This window comes from Silurus aristotelis (assembly GCF_946808225.1).
Source record: "Silurus aristotelis genome assembly, chromosome: 17".
NCBI classification, from domain to species: Eukaryota; Metazoa; Chordata; class Actinopteri; order Siluriformes; family Siluridae; genus Silurus; species Silurus aristotelis.
In genome coordinates this window covers 22,652,362-22,672,907 of record NC_139590.1, presented here as the reverse complement: position 1 = coordinate 22,672,907, position 20,546 = coordinate 22,652,362, and the positions used below count along the sequence as shown (strand labels likewise).

Below are 20,546 nucleotides of genomic sequence, written 5' to 3'. Positions count from 1 at the left end.
ATCAGATTAAATCAGGGAAAAATCTTTTTAATCATTTTAAAATCATTAATAGTGAACACTTTCACTCTGACATTTGAAAAAAAATTTCTACACCGTTGATTGACAGGATTTGGTTTTGTTCTTTCTGTGCAGTACTTTGACTTTGATCCACAATGGCTTCACATCGACCCTGGTTATGCTGCCGTGTCGCAATCGAACAATCGTTTAGGTAAGAACATGATCATTTGTTACTCTGGAACTGGTGTTGCCTCTTATTCTTATTCTTCTACTTCTTATTATTCTGTCTTTACAAAATGGTTTACAAATCACTTTTTTTTATGCAGAACTAAATGCATAAATGCATTTATGCAGACTAAAGCCCAACCCATCTAAAATCACATTAACCTCTCGACTTCTACCTGGAATGCCATAATAACCACAGTAATTATTAATATGCTAACAAACGCCCATTATAGCAATCACATGACAACAAACTAACAACTTTGCATCAAATTATGGCATTTGGGCGACACCCTGAATCAGGGCAAATTACAATCATCTCATTATCATTTCATTTACACAACCGCGCAGGTGAGGGTTCGGACCCTTGCTCGGGAGCCCAGCAGCAGCTTGGTGCTATGGGGATTTGAGCTCATAATCTTTGAGCTACCACATATATGCACATTGTTCATGGGAAGCTAGGGGGTCACATGGCTTCAGTTTAAATGATCTCCAAATCTCAAATGATTCCATTCTCTAGTTTACAAACAATATGTATATTATACCTTCCAGTCCTCACAATAATCTGAATTGCACATCGGGATTTAACATGTTGATATGCCACTGTCTTCACTACTGTAGCCGTTTAGTAACAAAAAAGAAATTGACACCTAATTGACGTGAAGCAAGAAACCAGCTGCTAGTCTTCTGTCAAGAAAAACGATTGCATTGTACTTATTGTTTGCAGTAACCTTCAGCTTATTATAAGCGTGTAAATAAGATTTAATGTAAGCTTGCTCAGCGGCCGCTCAATATTTACTCTGGCAGCTTTCCTTTATTTAACACACCTCAGATGACGACACGCTCGCTTTTTTTGCACGCCACTGAAAATATACGTTGCTCAGCGATAAATAATTCACATTTTCTCTGGAACACAATTCAGTAAAGATACAGCAGCTTTAATGAAGTAAACCACATGTCCTCTGGAGTTACTGTAACTACAGTTAAGCAAAGTTCCAAAAAAACCCTTTTTTTTAATGGATTTGTAACTGCATTTCATGTTGAGACATTTGTTTAGCTGGATGGAAGGAGTCTCCAGTTTTAGTCCTTTGCAGCAAATAAGAGGTAGAGCAGTAAATTTCATTTTAACACCAGTAATAATCGGAACAAACTTCTTTCATGGACATTCCTCAACATTAAATGTAAATATAAAAGGATAAAATGTATAAAGCGTTCATTAATTAATACAAAAATGTATTGGTATTAGCATTAGAAAATCACCATTATCTAAAAGGGTAATCATAAATTCCTTACACAACAGTAAAAGATTCGGTTGAGATTTGTACATCACGTACTGAACCCACTCAGCTGCCACTGCTAGCCCACCTCAGTGCTCGTCTGTTAGCGGTGATGTAAAAATGAGATAGATTGGGTACAGGTTATTTGGGTATTCGTGTTATTTAGCCTTTGGTTTGGTTATTTCCACCTGCCATAACTGCACTTTTTATTGTTTAACAAAGGGAGTCGAAACGAGAGATTTCACTTTCATGTCAAGTTAGTTCAAGCGCAGAAGTGTTTCTGATGCCTAACTTACTTAAAGTACCAGCGATTAAATGTATCCAAATTACTCCTTCACACTCAGTTCAATGAATCCAAACCTCTCCTCCATTCTGGGTTAAATTAATCCAGATTACTCCTTCACACTTCATTGAATCCAAATTACTAATTTTCTCAAGATTAAATAAATTCAAATGACTCCTTCATATCTTTTAAATGCATCCAATTTACTCATTCAGACCAGATTAAATTAATCCAAATTACTCCTTTGTTCCAGATTGAATGAATCTCGATTACTCCTTTGCTCCAGGTTTAAATGAATTTAAAAAACCCTTCACTCTCAATTAAATGAATCCAATTTTCTCCTTCATTCCAGATTAAATTAATCCAGATTACTAATTTGCACCAGATTAAACGAGTCCAATTTACTCCTTCATTCCAGATGAAATTATTCTTAATGACTCCTTAATTCCAGATTAAATTATTCCTAATGAATCTTTCATTCCATATTAAATTAATCCAGATAACTCATTTGCACCAGATTAAACAAATCCAATTTACTCCTTCATTCAAGATGAAATTATTCCTAATGACCCCTTCATCCCGATGAAATGAATCCAAATTACTCCTTCACCCTCACTTAAATTAATCCAAATTATTTCATTCTGAATTAAATTGATCCAAATCTTAATTGATTCCATTCTCCAAATTAAATATACTGTTTATCTCATGCCAAAGGAAGTAAATGAATAATAAAGTATTTTTGACTTTTTGAAAGTTGATCCATGAGCTTTTTTTCTTCTTCTTTAGTATCATTAACTTGCTATTGTTTACTGCTACCGTCTTGTTTATTGATTCAACTGAGAATAGATCCGACATGTTCATTGGGCAACTCGACTCCTGCTGATTTGCATTTGTTAAAGCGGAAGAACCGAAATCTCTATCCTGAAACCTACAAGCATAAATGAGGGCAGTCAGATTTTTAATGAGCCAGTCATTATACAATTACACGTTATACGTGGACGCTTCATGCTTAATGAACTTTGTCCGTTAAAACCTGGCTCTCGATAACGGCTTTGTGTTAACACCTGCCCTGACACACCTGAGAATGGTGTCAAATGCTGTAATGGCAACCGAAAAAAATGAATCTTTTGTCAGATTGGCGTTGTTCTAGCAAGCTATATGTGGCTCTTTTTTATTTTGATCCTCATATATGAAAATAAACAAAACTCAAATTTGTTTACCATAATGACTTTTTATTTCAAATTTAATTAAAATCCGGTGACTACTTGATGCTGATTGGTTGAAAGGTGTCTAGTAATTTACTGTCTGACCAGATTTCTTTTCACTTTTGGGATTTCAAACCCATTACCATTGCTAGACTTCTGTGGGCACCTTTCAGGAAGGAGTCTCCAGTGCCAAGGACTCGGACATTGGATCATTAAGTGAAGTTTGTTTAATTTAGAGAGAAAAAAAAAAATATTCAGTGTTTTGTTTGACCGAAGCACGAATATGGTCTGGGTGCGACGATCCAAACGATCACCAATTATTTCCTATACCCTATATATCCTGTATCTTGATTATTTATTTTAATTTGGATCGACTGCATTCAGATCGCAGTTGTTTTTTCTTCTTCCAAGCACATCACAATGTGTGCAAATGTAGGTGTCCTGTGATTGGTCAGGAATCTGATGGGCTGCTTCGATGGACACGTTTGTTGTTTACGTCGCATTGTATTTGAATAATATTTTGCAAGCGCAAATATTTTCTTTTTCGATTCGTAAAGTGCGACTTTAAACTGCCGATGCGCACTTGCACAGCTTGGCGAGCAGTGTAAAGACTGCAGGACTGCTTCTATTTTCACACACCGATCCTTTCACTTCTCTCTTTTGATGTGAGAGACGGTTGAACACGTTGTACCACGCCTGAAGTTTCCCATATAGAGCGTGGGGTTAATGCTTTATGCTCACATATGTTCGGTGTTGACGAGTCAGAAGTCATCAAGGCAGACTGTTCCCGTACATATTTAGACATCTTGTGTAACATAATGGTGGCATGGTGGAGATCAGGGAGAGGCCAGTTTGTCATCATAGAATGAGGAGCGGAAGTCCTCCTGTGACCTCTGCTTTGTTTTAAACATAACCTGGATTGCATCATCATAGAGGGAAGTGTGTGTGTGTGTGTGTGTGTGTGTGTGTGTGTGTGTGCGCGTGTGGACGCAATGAAGCTTGATCGTTGCAGGTTAAGCACCCATGTGGAGAGGATGTGGTCAGAACCGATTCACTTTTCTAACACAGGAAGAGGAGGCCGAGGCTCATACAGCTACGTGAACACACCTTAGCCGCTGGAGCGCCACGGTTTTCAGACAAGAGCTCAAGCTAGGTCACATAACAAATGCTCAAGGGATGAACTTTGGTGCTCAAACACCAGCTGACACATGGTGTAGAAATCTCCTTATAGAAACTGCACCATTTGTAATTGTTTTTTTGTTTTTTTTATTATAATAAGCCTGAGATAATGTAGAACATCCTCCATGTTGGTCTCAATCAGTCTTTTGTTTCTAAATATAGGAGGATATATGCACTGTATAGCCAAAAGTATTAGGGCACTTGACTTTCCAGCCATATGTGGTTCTTCTGCAAATGGTTACCACAAACTTGGAGGCACACAATTGAAGAGGAACTAAAAGCCCAAACCTGTTCCAGCATGACAAAGCCCCTGGATTTGGAGTTGGAGTGGAAGATCTCGAGCTATAGAGCTCTGACCTCAACCCTACTGAACATGAACTACACCCCAGGCCTCCTCATCTCACTAACATCAGTTCCTGACTTTACTTTGGCTAAATCTTAGACAGATCTCCATAAAATCTAGTGGAACATATTTCCAGAAGACCTGAGGTGGTTAAAGTAGTAACGCACAAAAAGCGCACACCAATCTTAGTGTTCACAAACTTCATTAGTTGTAGCAGTAATTACGGTAAAGTTCTCAACGACATGCTCACAGAGGAACAGCAATGAAAGTAAAAGAGAATGTGAAAAGAGTTGCAGGATAACCTGAAAGCAGCCGGAATGACCGTTATAGAGAGAACAATAAACAATGTAGGCATCTCAGAGCTTTTTTGAGGGCAATGTACTATGGTCTGAGGGGAAAAAAACAAACGTTTCCCTGTTCATATTTCTAATAACAAACTGTGTGCACATTTCCCTTCGCTGTAACTTCAACCCAGCGCAGAGTGCTATTTGTTTTCAGCGTTTTGATTGTATACTTTTAGCTTGAAGCCTCAGAAGACCTACTTATTGTGGTTTAGGCCAGGGAGACTGAGTGAAATCTAAATTTAGCCTACCTACTAAGAAAGCCTAATTATAGATTTGCTCACACGTGTTTCCTGAAATGAAACCTCGGGCAGTCCGAATCACCAAAAAAAAAAAAAAAAAAAACCAGCTGTTTCAGTGAAACTTTGCTCAGATCTTTCTTTTAAAGGGGAAACTTTGGGTAAAATTACCACCGTAGCGTAGTCAAGATCTTAATCATAGAAGAGAAGATGTGTGTTCTTGATATATCGTAATATCAAAGGTTCACCCCACACGTTTATATTAATTCTCTTGTTCTTATATGCGTTTATATTTAGTGTAAAGTGTATATACTTGTCAGTAGTTTGTCAGCACTTGTCGTCTGTACTGTAACATTTTAATGAAGGAGGCGAATTATCATGAAGTACATTTTAATATCAAGTTAATATGTTCATTACTTTCCTATAAAAGCATGACACTTAGTCATTGCAAATGACAGTGGTTTCTGTAAGGAAGCTCGGCTCATGTCAGTATTAGTAGTTTTTATTTTTAACGCCGTTCCAATTTCAGGTCTTTTACATATATTCAGAAATTGAGTTTGACTTCCTGTACTTTCACTCTGAGTGAATGTTTGTGTGTGTGTGTGTGTGTGTGTGTGTGTGTGTTACTAAAAGTATCTGTTGCCACATCTAAAAAATCTTGATTTAATACTCCGACTTCACAATTTGAGTAAAATCTATGTTTAGTACCCCCGTGTTTACTGCAACAAAGTGTGGGCTTCTCCAAACAGCCCGCAGAAAAACAAAAGACAGCCAATACAGCGAGCAATCTCTGTTTCATATTGAAGATGTGCGCTTTGAAAACCTTCAGAACGAAAGTCGAGTACTTTCGCGTAGTCGCGTATTGCAGCCAAGCGCGGAGGAAGCCCATACAAGGAGAAGCAAAAGTTTTACAAAATTGTGCTTTTCGCTTTCTCTAGATGGACCTAGTCTCCAGATTACAGAACAACCCAAACAGGTAATAAATGATTCCTAGTAATATAAGGATAACGATGTCATTTGTGTACTGTTGTTTTTTTTTTGTTTGTTTTTAATGCAAATTTGCATAACATTGCACATTGTTTCACTCACCCAGCGAGGATTCAGGTTTCGGTACGGCTGCGAGGGTCCATCTCACGGAGGACTCCCGGGGGCTTGCAGCGAGAAGAACAGAAAGACGTATCCCCAGGTCAAGGTCAGTCTGGTCACGATGCTGTCATCGATTCCAGTTTTTGCTGTTTTGAATATACAGTCAATACAGTTTTTCTTTTTTATTGTAGTGGAGGATATGACACTGATATAACCAGAATTTCTACAATAGAATATGTATAATTATATGTAGGCTTGCTAATTAATTTAATTTCTTTTCCGAAAACAGATTTAGTAAGAAATGTTTAGCGCTGAATATTTGTCCCTGTAAGGTGAATAATGTATTAAAAAAAAAAAATAATCAAATCAGCTCATTTTTAATTCGAAATAAAATGAGTATTGTTGCGCAATCATCACGTAATCGTTATGCCACTCAGCTGTACCATCCTGTGACTTGGAGATTAATGTATTCGTTTTATTAGCTTTTTGACTTAGCAAAGCAAAAGAGACCGCCCACCTTTTTATTTATTTTATTTATTTATTTATTTTTTATAGCGGGGGCGGGGGGGAGGGGTGTTAAACCTGTCGCATTGAATCGAATGTTAAAATTTTGTACCAGTCATCAATACAGAGAAGTCTGTTTATGATGAGGAAATGAAATGTAATGCACGGTTGAAATGTCAGAGCTGAAAGAAAACGAAAAAAACAAAAAAAAGCGTGAGTGAGAGAACGAGAGACAGAGAGAAAACGAGAGAGAGAACAAAAGAGAGAGAACGAGAGAGAGAAAGTGACGCTGCCTCTTTGGGAATTTCCTCAGAATGTCTCGCTGGTAATTAGTAGGAAGTGCTTCTGCGTGTGTTTCTGTGACTTGTGTGGGCATTAGATGGGAAAGGAGGCATAAAACAACGCGCCCCCACGATTTCAGACAGACTCAGACACGCAGAGGACATCTACCCCCCACTTACACACACACACACACACACACACACACACACACCCACACACACAATGTGCTTTCTGTTGCGTCTAGAAAGTGAACAGTGTAGAGAGTGTAATCTGATCCGGGCTTTTCCCCAACAGCATTAATACCGAAATGTGCCTAGTCAGCACTTAGTAGGAATCTTATGGATTTTTTTTCTGGCGGATTCTTTACAGTGACGGACTGCCGTTCGTGTATATCTGAGTTCCCTTTTTTTCTTTCTTAAATCAGTTCTGTTTTTATCAGCAATAAAATTGACATTAACCGGGTGACCTCGTTAAATTTAAATATCTTCTTATTTGAATTGAATTTAGTTTATTTAACAAAAACATAATTTTACCGTTTCTTCACTCCGCAATTTAAAGGAGGGGACTTTAGTATTTGAATTTTTTTTCCAAAAACTTTAGTATTCATTTTTTTTGTGATTAGGAGCCCATATGACAACTGTTGTTGAGATTTTTGGAAACGACATATTATTAAAGGTCTTGCTGATTTTCATTGTTAAAAAAACACTTTAATGTTACAGACGCCATATAAAGCTTCGAGAGCTAAAATGGCAACTAAATTTGTCAGAGTGTGATTACAGTGTCTCTAAAACCACATCCTTAACCTTTACTTTAGAGGGTGCAATTACTTTTGTTCTTATTAAATAGATTAAGAGCCTTGTTTGTTGAGTGTGGTACATAATTTCAAATGATCTGATAATAATTAGGCAAAATAATTGTCATATTCATGTGATTTTTCTTTTTTTTTTTTTTTAACATCCCAGTCCACATTTACTGTTACAATAACCTCCATTCTTCTGGGATGACGTTCCACTAGATTGTGTGGAGGTTTGTGGACATTCGTTCAGACACAAGAGTGTTAGTAAAGTCAGGTACTGATGCAGGTGAGGTGAGGAGACCTCTATAGCAGGAGATCTTCCATTCCATTCGATTCCATGCATCTGGCTTTGTGCACAGCTTTAGATCTCCTAGTTCAGGTGAAGGGAAAAATTTGTGAAAAAAGTAAATTAAATGATTTGATTAATATTATTATCAATTGATAAAACAATTTCTGTTTTTATGAATATGGCTGTCAGTCAAATTACTATGATGTGATGATTCAGTTGTTGTTTGTTTTGGATGTTTTTTTTTTTTTTTTTTTTTTTTTCTTCGAGGTCACCGAGCAGCAGCATGCGTTGTTTTCTTGGGGTGGGGCAGAGTGGTGGTGGTGGTGGCGGGGCGGGGTGGGGGGGGGGGTATATAAAATCGAACAGTATGTATTCTGCGTTAAGCGGAAGTGTTTCATAATAATTATAAAAGACAACCTTCCCCGTACAAGAGGAGTGTTTTGATATGGTTTGATATTCTGTTTGATATAGCTCGGGGAATTTTTCCTGGGGGGTGAATTCAAATTGCGTCTGAGTCAAACCGTGCCTGGAGAAAGTAGCATCTGAACCGCATATGAAACGAACCACAGCAAACTCTTGAGTCGCGCCTAAATACATCTGAACTCTGTCACCTTTGCGCTGATACCAATCACATAAAATGTGACACCTAATAATGGCTCAACCTTAATAATGACTGTAACAACAGATGGGGTTTTATTCAAGGAGGTTCCTCTAATTAAGGATATTAGAGAAGAAAAACCAAAGAAAGTCCATCATCTGTCCCTCAGCACTCAGCTACATGCTGGGACTTTCCCAGATACACCGTTTCTTTGATGTTCACTAAAGTTACCATACATCTAGCACTTCTCCTGAAACAGAAAAACTTTTTTATTTCACTCGTGTGTTTTTTTTTATTATTTTAACTCATTTAAAAAGGATCGTTAATTATTATAATGTGAATAAAGTTACGGATGACACCTTTAAGGGGAATAAATTAAATTTCATACCAATTTTATATATTATTATTAATATTATATCATTATTACATTGGATCGAGTTGAAGCTGAAGAGCTCGAATGGCTTGCTATAGAGCTCTGACCTCAACCCTGTTGAACACCTTTGAGATGAATGTGAACGCTGACTGCACCCCTCACTACCTCCTCACTAACTGACTGTACTAACATAGCTGATCTCCACAAAATCTAGTATGAACATCTTCCCAGAAGAGTGGAAGTTGTTATAATAGGAAGTAGAGCCTGAATTTGGAATGGGGTGTTCATTTCACTTGTTCAATCTTAGAGGATTCTTTGGTTTGTAATGATGAAATGTTAATGTATTTGTTATTAAGGGACCGTATGGCAATGACCAGGCAGATATTGCTGCTAAAGCATCCCTCAGAATGGCCTACACAGACTGTAAAATCATCAGACTTCAAGCCAATAATAAACTCATACATCACAAACAAATGGGATGGAATAGGACAGAAAACAAGCTAAACCAATTCAACTATAAATGAAAGACAATTTTTCACCTTTTGAATATTTTGAACCTGAATCCAGACACAACCAGATTATATAAACAAGATGCCTTATTGGATGCTCCAGACACTCTTTTTTTCCCCCTGCTAAATGGAAAAGACCCCCCCCCCCCAATATAAAACTACTACAATATAAACATGACCATCGAACACATATTAACGGACTGCAATGCTCAACATAAGATTTCTTTTATTTTTACTCAGAAAGCACGCATGAAGGAGATTTCCGAAAATGTACCACCAAAGAAAGTCCTCTTACAGAGTATTGAAATGAAGGACTCCATATAACTGCTGTTGTTGCCACAGTCAAAAATCAACCTACTTTTGTCCAAAAAAATCTCCAGCGATTCTAAATTTGTGCTGAAAATCGCTCCAGCTTTTCACTTAGTTTATCAATATTATAGTCTTGAAAAACAAAGGCAGGCTTTTATTTTAGTCCAGGTAACTTTAGAAATCCACTGGGGATAAAATGGTTTATTACAAGGTTTTTCCATGGGAAAAAGTTTGACTCGCCAATTAAAAAAAAAAACAACAACGTAACTTTCCTATTTTTTTTATTTTATTTGATAACTCAGAAGAAGCAGCTGTATGTGAAAGCTTTTCCAGCTAGCTAAAACTAATAATTCTTTGTTTGTTTGTTTTTTCTTTGGTTACCAGATCTGTCATTATCATGGTCCAGCACGAATTGTGGTCCAGCTGGTAACCAACTCCAAACAGCCGCACCTACACGCGCACAGCCTCGTGGGAAAACAATGTGACAAGGGCGTTTGCGTCGCCGAACTCCAGCCCAAAGACTCCTCCATGAGGTTTATGCCACGCCCACTTACAACTTTCTCAAGTTTGCTAGCCTGGTGGCTAATTAGAATTTTAAATGTCACCACTCAGTATTGAAATAGTAATATTTGTTGTGGGTTTTTTTTATATTGCAGTTTTCCTAACCTGGGTATCCTTCATGTGACTAAGAAGAACGTGAGTAAGACTCTGGAGGAGAGGATGAGTGAAGCCTACAGGCTCGGTTACAACTACGGCGTGGTCATCCATCCAGAAATTGACTCTTTCCAAGGAGACTGTCGCCTTCCCAGAGAGCTCACAGGTAACTGTGTGTGTGTGTGTGTGTGTGTGTGTGTGTGTGTGTGTGTGTGTGTGTGTGTGTGTGTGTGTGTGTGTGTGTGTTTGTTTGTGTGTTTGTTTGTGTGATCTTTGGAATATAGTTATACAGGTTAAATGAGTGCATAGCATGCTTGGTGAACAAAACTCAAAACAAACCGACTCTCTGTCTCATTTACATGCTGGTTTTGTGTATTTGCGTGTTTGGACACATTATCGCCGTGTAATCATGCACTGAAATTCCAGTTTCGAGGTAAAGGATGTGATCCACTGAAACCAGGTACAAAAATCTGGTTCGACTTGTAATTAGCTATTGAGGAAAGAAAATATCAGCTCTGTGTTTTAGAATGCTTGTGTGTATTTCATGATAAATAATGATTGTGTATCACGTTTCAATGAAGTAAAAACTTTAGATTAAATTTAGATGTTAGATTTAACAGGACACACACCTTCTTTACTTTGAATGAAAAGGGCGCAAGCAACGCCTTCTTTTCTGGGACTAACAGGCACACAGGCCACACCTCCTTCACCGGGAACTGACAGGCATACAGGCCATATCTTTCCTTGGACTTATAGGCACACAGGCCTTGCTTCCTTTAGTGATACTGACAGGCACGTATCTCACACCTCCTTAACTGGGAACTAAAAGACACAGGTCTCACCTCTTTTACTGGGAGCTGACAGGCATTCAGGCCATCTTTCCTTCCCTAAAAATGACAAACACAAAGGCCACACTCTTTCTGATACTGACAGGCACATAGGCCAAGCTTCCTAATAGGCCATAACTCCTTCCCTAGTAATTGTCAAGCACAAAGGTCACACCCAAAGACGGACTAACAGGCACACTGTTTCATTGGTACTGACAGGCCCATAAAAGCCATATTTATAATTATCATGCACAAAAGCCACACCCCCTTTGCTAGGACTGACAGGCACACAGGCCACACCCCCTTCCACCACACCTTCTCCACTCAGACTGAGAGGCACAGCAGCGACGCCTCCTTTACGAAATCTAAAATGTTTCCTTGTGTGTTTCCAGATCACCAGAGGAATCTGATCTGCAATGCTGCAGCTAACCAGGCCAAAGAGATGGATCTGAGCGTAGTGAGACTCATGTTCACTGCCTTTCTGCCCGACAGCGAGGGCGGCTTCACCCGCAGACTCGAGCCTGTCATATCCGAACCCATCTACGACAGCAGTGAGTCCCTAAACACGCTTTGAAACAGGAACTTACTTGTTTAGCACAACTGTAACAATTAGCACATCGTCGTAAATCATGGTGAAAAGTTGAGCAGATGTCATGCTGTGAAGTCGGGTGACGGGATTATAGTGAATCGTTGGGTTTGGTTGTGAAACATTCCGACATTCTCATTGTATTTGCACGCCAACATGTTAGTTAAAAAGATTTGTCGGTGTATGGTTTAGGAAATCGGTAGTTCATGAGTGACACAATGCTGACGTTCCTTAATATATCAGATTCTATTTAAAGTAAATTGACACTTGATGCTAATTGCTCCTTTGCTAATTCCAGTTATTTTCGTCGTGCGTTGATCACACGTCTGAAGCAAATGTTCAGTATTCCAGATGTTTTTTTTTAAGGCATCTTTTGCATCACCTTTAAAAAACGCCGTAGATAAAAAAAGACTTGCTGTATTTGGAGCTATGCTAATTTTTGTCTTCGAACTTGCCTAGCAACAGCGTTTTCACAACTTTAACCGCAACCACATTCTTGACTTCCTGTCTCTGAAACACAAAATCACAAAGCACATTTTTTTTTAACAAACCCGAAAACTAAGACTGTGAGCGAGGAGAACAAACCTGCATGGATTTATTGGATTGTTTGAAGACTACCAGTATTGTGTAAATACTGTACATGTTAAGAGGAAAAAGCAGTGTAGTTGGAGAACTACAGGCAGACAGGAAGAGAGATAGAGAATGACAGAAGAAAAAGGAATGAAGACAAGGAATCTCTTGAATACAAGGAGAAAGCTTATTACATGAACATGTGCCCTGGAGTTTTAGTTTTTGGAAACAAGAAACGAAAGTCTCGTTGGTTTTCTCGGCTCACATTGGCTCACTTTCTACCTCTCTCTCTCTCTCTCTCTCTCTCTCTCTCTCTCTCTCTCTCTCTCTCTCTCTCTCTCTCTCTCTTTCTCTCTCTCTCTCTGAAACTAGGTGCACTTTCTGTTTCTACCTCGCGCTCTCACTTTACTTTGAAAGAGAACAGGCAAAAGTAATGGCACCCTTCGTAAGAAAGTGCAACCTGCCTTTCAACACAATGATGCCACATTTACACTCACTGACAGAAACTGCTTCAAATTTGTTTGGGGGAAAAAAGTACATGGATCCCACCAAAGCATCCCACCAAAGCATCTTAATAGATTTGAGGTCTAGACCTCGACTTGGCCGTACCATCTCCATGATTTATTCAGTCAAATTTGATTTGCTGGTTTGATAGAGTCGAATAGTCAGATGGTTTCATAGTTCTCTTAAGAGTCTACTGGTATAAACTGGAGTTGTCTCAATGACTACAAATTTCCATGGTCCTGTGGCTTCAGAAAAAAATTAATCACCACCACGATTGACAGTAGGCATAATAGGCTGTTTGTGATCTCTGATGCTGCCATGCTTGTGAGCAAACATCACCATGTTGGTCTCCTCAGTCCAAAGTATATCGCTCCAGAATTATTGCTACAAACCCAAGTCATGCTGCTGTATTCTTTTTTTTTTGGAGAGAAAGTGTTTTTTTTCTTTCATCTAGTCACTCTTCCATAAAACTTTTAGGCCTGTAGGTCACTGGATATAGCTTGCCTAGCAATCTTTCGACTTCCACTCTTAAAGGCTCAAAATGAATTTGTTCTCATGGTAAAATGGTGAAATCTACATGATCTGGAAATGGCCTTATAACCCGTCCCAAATTAGTGCTCGTGCTCTTTTTTTTTTTTTCCCCCATGATGGAGACACATCGCCGAGTGCCCCAGAAAACTAGATAAGAAAAAACATCTAAACATCTTTTAGGGAATAAAATTGAAAGATGTGTGTTGTGTTTTTTTTAGGTGAGATTTTATGTTTGTATTTAAGTCCATATAAATGAGAAGAATAGAATTAAAGCAGACTGAATTCTTTTTCACACGGATATATGTCTGATATATGATTAGCGTGGGTGGAATGGCAAGCATGGTAGATAACTTCTACCTCACGAACCCTTACATCCAGTGAAAGGAAATTGTAACGATGCAACAATCGCAGTTTTTATTATGTTTTTTACAGCATGTGTGAAGAAAAAAAACTGACATTTGCAAACCTTTTTTATGGTAAAATTCTGTTTTTTTATTTTATTTTCTACTTCATAACAAACTGTCGTAAACAGGGGACATCAACAAAACTAGGTTGTTGCTCTTGATTTCAGCAAAATGTCATGTCTGCACTGAAACAAGGTCATAGCACTTAGAACCGAGAACGTTTGCACCACGTTGGCAATAGGCGAGCAAATTCGTTTTACGCCTGCATGAAAATCAACCCTGAGTGTGTAACTTTCTCACAAACCCATCAACCTCTTGTCTCATCTTGTTTTGCAGAAGCCCCGAACGCCTCGAACCTGAAGATTGTGCGGATGGACCGCACTGCAGGGTGTGTGACAGGTGGAGAGGAAGTGTACCTGCTGTGTGACAAAGTTCAGAAAGGTGAGGCAGCTCGGTCGGGATTCCTTTCACCGCATTGATGAAGTCCAGTTCCCTCATTGGGGAATTTTACTCCTGACATGCAAATGAGATCAGCAGGAACGTTTCACCTCAGGCACACTCTTTCTATTCATTTTCTATTGAATCCTGCGGATTTCGTTTCTTTCACTCGTTTTTTATCCATTCTTCTTTCGTTTCTCTTGGTTTGTTTGATTTATTTTCTTTTACCTGTATTTATTCTCACTTTATTCTTTTTTTGTTCAATCATACCATGAAAGAAGACACTTTTGTTCTCTTTTTTTTTCTCTCTTTCCACCTCCATCTGGCACATCTTTCCTTCCATCTGCATGAGTGTCTCCTTTCTATCCTTCTCTCTCTCTCTCTCTCTCTCTCTCTCTCTCTCTCTCTCTCTCTCTCTCTCTCTCTCTCTCTCTCTCTCTCTCTCGCTCTCTCTCTCTCTCTCTCTCTCTCTCACTCTTTCATATCCCCTGCTCTCTCTAGCTCCCTCTGTATTTTCTGTATGTCTTTCTTTATTTGATTCTTTGTGGTCTCTGTCTGTCTGTCTGTCTGTCTGTCTGTCTGTCTGTCTGTCTGTCTGTCTGTCTGTCTGTCTGTCTGTCTGTCTGTCTGTCTGTCTGTCTGTCTGTCTGTCCCTCCCTCCCTCCCTCCCTCTCTCCCTCCCTCCCTCTCTCTGTCTGTCTTCTTAGGTTCTATGTTTTAGCTTTTTTTTCACATTTCTCTTTTTCACTTTTTATGTCTTTTGCTCCATTGTGTTTATTTCTTTCCTTTTTTCCCCCTTTCCGTCGCTCTGTTCTTCTCATTTTTGCTCTCTGTCTCTCTCTCAGTATGTCTAACTTCTTCTTCTTTTCTGTCTCCCTCCCTATCTATCACTTTCTCATCTCTCTAACTCTTGTTTTTTTCCTCCTTCTCTTTTTCCATTTTCTAATACCCCCTAAATGTTTTTCAAAACAAATTAAACTCCACGGAGGATAAAATGGCATGCGGGACCTTCATTCAGCAAGTTGCTTGTCCTTCTTTATAGTTATTGAGGAAGTAAATTAGCAGTAAAGTCAAATTGCATGTGTGTGTTTGTGTAAGTGTGAATCCAGCTGTATAAGGAAGTAGTATGCACTTCCTCCTGGTGAGCTGACTCCGGACTGATGTCATGTTGCTGTTGTGGTTATTGTTGACAGATGACATCCAGGTACGCTTTTATGAGGATGACGAGACGGGAATCGTCTGGGAGGCACTCGGGGATTTCTCTCCCACCGACGTGCACAGACAGGTGAGCCGTGCCACCCCGGTGTGAAAAGTTCACCATCTCAGACACTCCTATATGAGGGTTGGAATGGCATCACAGTGTTCGTTTGCAAACTTCACATTTTTTCAAAGGCGGTTTGAATTCAGTACTCATTGTTTTTGACTCATTATTTTTTCTCGCTCAGTTTGCCATTGTGTTCAAGACGCCGAAGTACCGTGACTTGAACCTTCAGAAACCCATCTCGGTGTTTGTGCAGCTCAAGAGGAAGTCAGACAATGAGACGAGCGAACCCAAACCGTTCACCTATCACCCACAGATCATTGGTACATGAGCGCAAGCTTCACCCATTACCCAGTGATCTGTGATCAACCACAGATCACAGACAGTTTAGTATTTGTCAAGTGATATTCACAGTAGAAAAATTAGACCTTTTAAGATCATCGCTTAAAGAAACCTTTAGATGATCAGAGATGAAAAGAACACCTACGATCTTGCATTCGTTTATGAAACATCTAAAAAAAACACAGGTGGAAATTCGTGCACCTTGACTCGATCAACCACACTGACGCAGCGCACCAACGCAATTAACAACCAATTAGTGTTCCTATTTCACAGAGTAATAAATATATTATCCATTAGTTATCTATTAGATATACCATTAATCAGCGCATAGTAAAAAATGATTCATGACTTCTTTGTTCTGTTTTTTTCTTCTTTTTTTTTTCTCGCTTTCTTCTTCTGTATTTCATTTTTGGCTTTGCTCACAATTTCTCTCACTTCCTCTTCACCTCAGTTTTCGTCTCTCTCTCTTTCCGTTTAATCCCCCCCCCACACACACACACACACACACACACACACACACACACACACACCACACACACTTTATTTCCTCTTCTCACTATTCCCCCCCCCCCCCCTAAAATATATAAAATCCCAATGACACTCTTTTAACTGCTCGATCTGTGTCATATTTTATTATTTTTTGCAACAGATAAGGAAGAAGTTCAAAGGAAGAGACAGAAAATACTACCCAGTTTTCCTGATTATGGCGGAGCAGGGGGTGGAGTCGGGGGCATGTACAGAGGACCCGGGGGTGGGGCTACATCAGGGGGCGGCCATGGTGGAGGGGGTGGTGGAGGCGGAGGTAAGCATCCTTTTGACATTGCTGCTAGTTTGTGGTGTGGTTATTTTTGATTAAATGTAGGAAATTACATTCTTTGTGTGTGTGTATGTGTCTGTGTGTGTTTTGTGTAGGTTCTTATTTCCAAGGTTATTATAACAATTTCAACTCCGGCTATGGGTTTCCTCCCTCGCTGGGTGGAGGAGGGAGCGGCATTAAGCACTGTGAGTCGTAGCAAAACACACTGCAAACATAAAATAGACAAAATCTGACATAACAGGTGGGAAAATAATAATAATATTAATAATAATAATAATAATAAGGGGAGAGGTAGAATGGCAATAGAGTGTGAATTCATGGCCCCCTAATAAATCGGCAGAAATCTCAGAAATTAGTTTGAAACCCCCCCCCCCGTCTGTAACTACTTCATCACACGTTCAACATCCTCAACAGCCAATCACGGTCCAGTGGAAGACACGGACGAGGAGAGCGACAACGACCTCGACGACGATCCAGGGACGGGTGGAGTGTGTATCCAGCTCCGACCCCTAGTGTCGGAGGAGGGAAGTGAAGAGAACGAAAGTTCGGGGGAGTCCGGAACGTGCGAGACGGAAACCTCAGGTGAGTTCAAAAGAAAGCCTCACTTGCATTCGAGATGTCAGATTTACTGTACGTTTTAATGTTTTTTTGTTTTTGTTTTTGTTTTCCCTTTCAGACTGTGTGTTTGAGCCACACTTATCTGGGCTAGCGAAGAAACACGCCGGGGCTTTATTTTATTATGCTGTCAGCGGTGACCTTCGCAGGCTCTTGGTTCCACAGCGCCCTCTGATGTCTGCCCAGGATGAGAACGGAGACACGTACGTTTCCCACGTTACTTGTATCTCGATCAGTGTGTCCTTTTGGTTGTGTGTATTTATTGCTTTCAAACAAAATATTGGATGTTGTCAGTCGTAAGGCAACTGGATGTCAGAACTTGTGTGTGTTGTTTGCATATTTATTTGTGTGTCTGTAAATGCAGGGGGCTGCACTTGAGTGTGATCCACAGTCAGACAGCCGCTGTGAAGAACCTAGCAGAGGTGATGGCAGCCATTCCCGGAGAGGATGTAATGAACATGAGGAACGACCTGTATCAGGTACTTTACACACACACACATACACACACACACACACACACACACGCTCACAAGTTCAACTTTCTTAGTTCTTTCAGCTCTAATAATGTGGTCTAAATATCCCAGACTCCTTTGCACCTGGCTGTACTGACCGAGCAGAAGGAAGCAGCCGAGACATTATTAGAGGCAGGAAGTGACATCACTCTCACCGATCGCTACGGCAACACGGCACTGCACCTGGCCGCCCAACAGAAGGATGGAGACATGATCCGAATGCTGCTGAGACACCGAACGGCGCTGGAGTTAATCGGCACGCACAACACAGCAGGTACGCACACGCACACTCACTCACGTTACATACACTTTGTGTGTATTTCTACACGTATGGTGACGTTTGTGTCTTTTCTCTGTGTAGGTCTGTGTCCTCTGCACATAGCCATATTGGCTAACAGTCTGAACAGCACGAGGGCTCTGTTACAGGCCGGGGCTGACGTGGAGGTTCAGGAGCGAACGTGCGGTCGCACACCGCTTCATCTCGCTACAGAATACGAGAACATCTCACTCGCCGGATGCTTGCTACTAGAGGTGTGTGTCTGTCTGTATGTGTTTGTATGTCTGTGAACATGTATGTACATGTGGGGAAGTGGTAGTTGAGTGGTCTGGGTCTGAGAGTCTGGGTGAACGGTTACAGGTTCAAGCCCCATATCGACACTCTGGGGCTCTTCTGCAAGTCCTGTATCAAATATAAAGCACTTTTTTTACCTTTGTAGTTAGATTAGAGATTATTTTTGGGATTATCTGAAACAAGCAGTGATGGATGACCTACACAAACCATGTAGTTGAGTTAAAGGAGAGCTACACGCTGTAAAATATGACTCCAGTAGATAAAAATAAAAGTACCACAGTATTTGCGTTGAAATGGATACAAATTGTCACTCAGTTTATGTGAAAAGACTCTGTTCCTCTCAGCACACTGCTCTATTAATAGAATATTAATGAGTCAAACACTGATTAATATCTATTACTTTTATCATGAGATCAAAACCTTCTTTGCCTAAAAAACTTCAAAACAATCGTTTAAATATTTCCACGGGTGTTGTGTTGTTAGAGTCAGGAGTTTCTTCCTCTATAACTGTGGACTGACGCTAAACTGTATGTTGGTGATAAGTAGATACACCGAGCGCAGATTAAAACGAGTTTAAAACAGAGTGCGCGCTCGATTCTGATTCGTTCCACCAGTTAAGTTTTTATAAATAAAATAAAATATTTTAGCAAAATTAAGATTTAGCAAAATGTAGTTGAGTAAAACTACTTGAAATGTAGCGACGTTGGAAATTCTTCAGCAAGGTAAGTGCAGATGTGCAAAAAAAACGCTACTTAAGTACAGAAACTAATCAAATCTACTTAATTACTGTCTGCCACTTGAAACAAGACTCCGCCTGCCAGTTCCTTATTATTTTGGAGATGCTCATAGCAATTGTAGACACTCGTAGCAACGTTGGTGTTGCACTTTGGTCTGGAAAACTATCAGATTTCATAACATCAGTTGATGTTTCTTTAGTTGAAGGTCACTTTTTTACCTGCTTGTAGTAAACTAATTATGTATATACCTACATTATAGTAGCTATAAACAGTCGTTCTCTTTCTTTCTTTTCCTTCTGTTATTAAGAGCGTATAGAGCATTACAAATAAAATCTAGCCCAGTAGGGGCAAGACCTCCCTGAGAACATTGGGAAGAAAATCTTAAGAGGAATTGAGTCATTTCACAAAAGAGGAACTTATCTAAACTACGTTTGCTCGAAACTACACAGTGGATTACATGAGGAACAGCATATATATATATATATAGAGTGGTGGAAAGTAACAAAGTAAATATTATTTGCTACTGTACTTAAGAAGCTTATTTGTGTATCTGTACTTTACTGAAGTATTTTTATTTGACTGTAACTTCACTACATTTAAAAGTCAAATATTGCACCAGTTCAACAGCAAGCAGAACATTTCGAGAGGAATAAATGATGAAGAAACATGAAGGACGTGTGCTTCTAATGACCCTTTGTCTGTAGAAATACAACCAAATAATTACGAGGATACAAACTTTTGAGATCGCTAATGACTGAATTGTTGGCTATATTAAAGCTATTTTAATAGGAAACCATCATTAAGTGTATATAAATTTTTTTTTTATAGTAGAAAAACAATCCGAAAAACAAGACTGGGTGAAAAGTTTTCTTTGTAGGTGGATGTCAAATAACACAACGGCTGATCGGTGTATGTGTTTGCACAGGGTGAAGCTGAGGTGGACAGTCTGACGTATAACGGCTCCACACCTCTACACATCGCAGCAGGGCGGGGCTCTGTTAAACTGAGCGCGCTCCTCATAGCCGCAGGTGTGTGTGTGTGTGTGTGTGTGTGCGCGCGCACTGCTGTGTTTATTATAAGTACTAATCTAAACGGAGATCTAAATTAATGCAACGCTGTGTTGTTTATGTTTCCTTGTTCCAGGAGCGGATCCTCTTAAGGAGAACTTCGAGCCGTTGTTTTTTAGAGACGAGGAGTGCTGCAGGGATGAAAAAGACGAGGCGGACGAGGGATACATCCCGGGGACGACCCCGCTTCACATGGCCGCTTCATCAGAGGTGTGTGGAATGAGATTTTATACAGAGGAACAGGTTTCATGAAAATGATAGGATTCAGGACTTTACAT

At 39.7% G+C, this 20,546-nt stretch overlaps 1 protein-coding gene across 1 annotated transcript in view; it reads left to right on the top strand.

Annotated features, from left to right (window-relative positions):
• Positions 1-20,546, top strand: part of nfkb1 (nuclear factor of kappa light polypeptide gene enhancer in B-cells 1) — a 29,970-nt gene that overhangs the window by 4,133 nt on the left and 5,291 nt on the right. The window contains exons 3-20 of the mRNA XM_083565669.1: positions 133-208; positions 6,025-6,062; positions 6,180-6,278; positions 10,217-10,365; positions 10,489-10,652; positions 11,706-11,864; positions 14,245-14,349; positions 15,540-15,631; positions 15,792-15,930; positions 16,599-16,751; positions 16,862-16,951; positions 17,181-17,348; positions 17,443-17,584; positions 17,746-17,860; positions 17,966-18,167; positions 18,255-18,424; positions 20,127-20,229; positions 20,345-20,478. Of these exons, the coding sequence (XP_083421795.1) occupies positions 133-208; positions 6,025-6,062; positions 6,180-6,278; positions 10,217-10,365; positions 10,489-10,652; positions 11,706-11,864; positions 14,245-14,349; positions 15,540-15,631; positions 15,792-15,930; positions 16,599-16,751; positions 16,862-16,951; positions 17,181-17,348; positions 17,443-17,584; positions 17,746-17,860; positions 17,966-18,167; positions 18,255-18,424; positions 20,127-20,229; positions 20,345-20,478 (2,298 nt within the window). The remainder of the gene's footprint in view (positions 1-132; positions 209-6,024; positions 6,063-6,179; positions 6,279-10,216; positions 10,366-10,488; positions 10,653-11,705; positions 11,865-14,244; positions 14,350-15,539; positions 15,632-15,791; positions 15,931-16,598; positions 16,752-16,861; positions 16,952-17,180; positions 17,349-17,442; positions 17,585-17,745; positions 17,861-17,965; positions 18,168-18,254; positions 18,425-20,126; positions 20,230-20,344; positions 20,479-20,546) is intronic.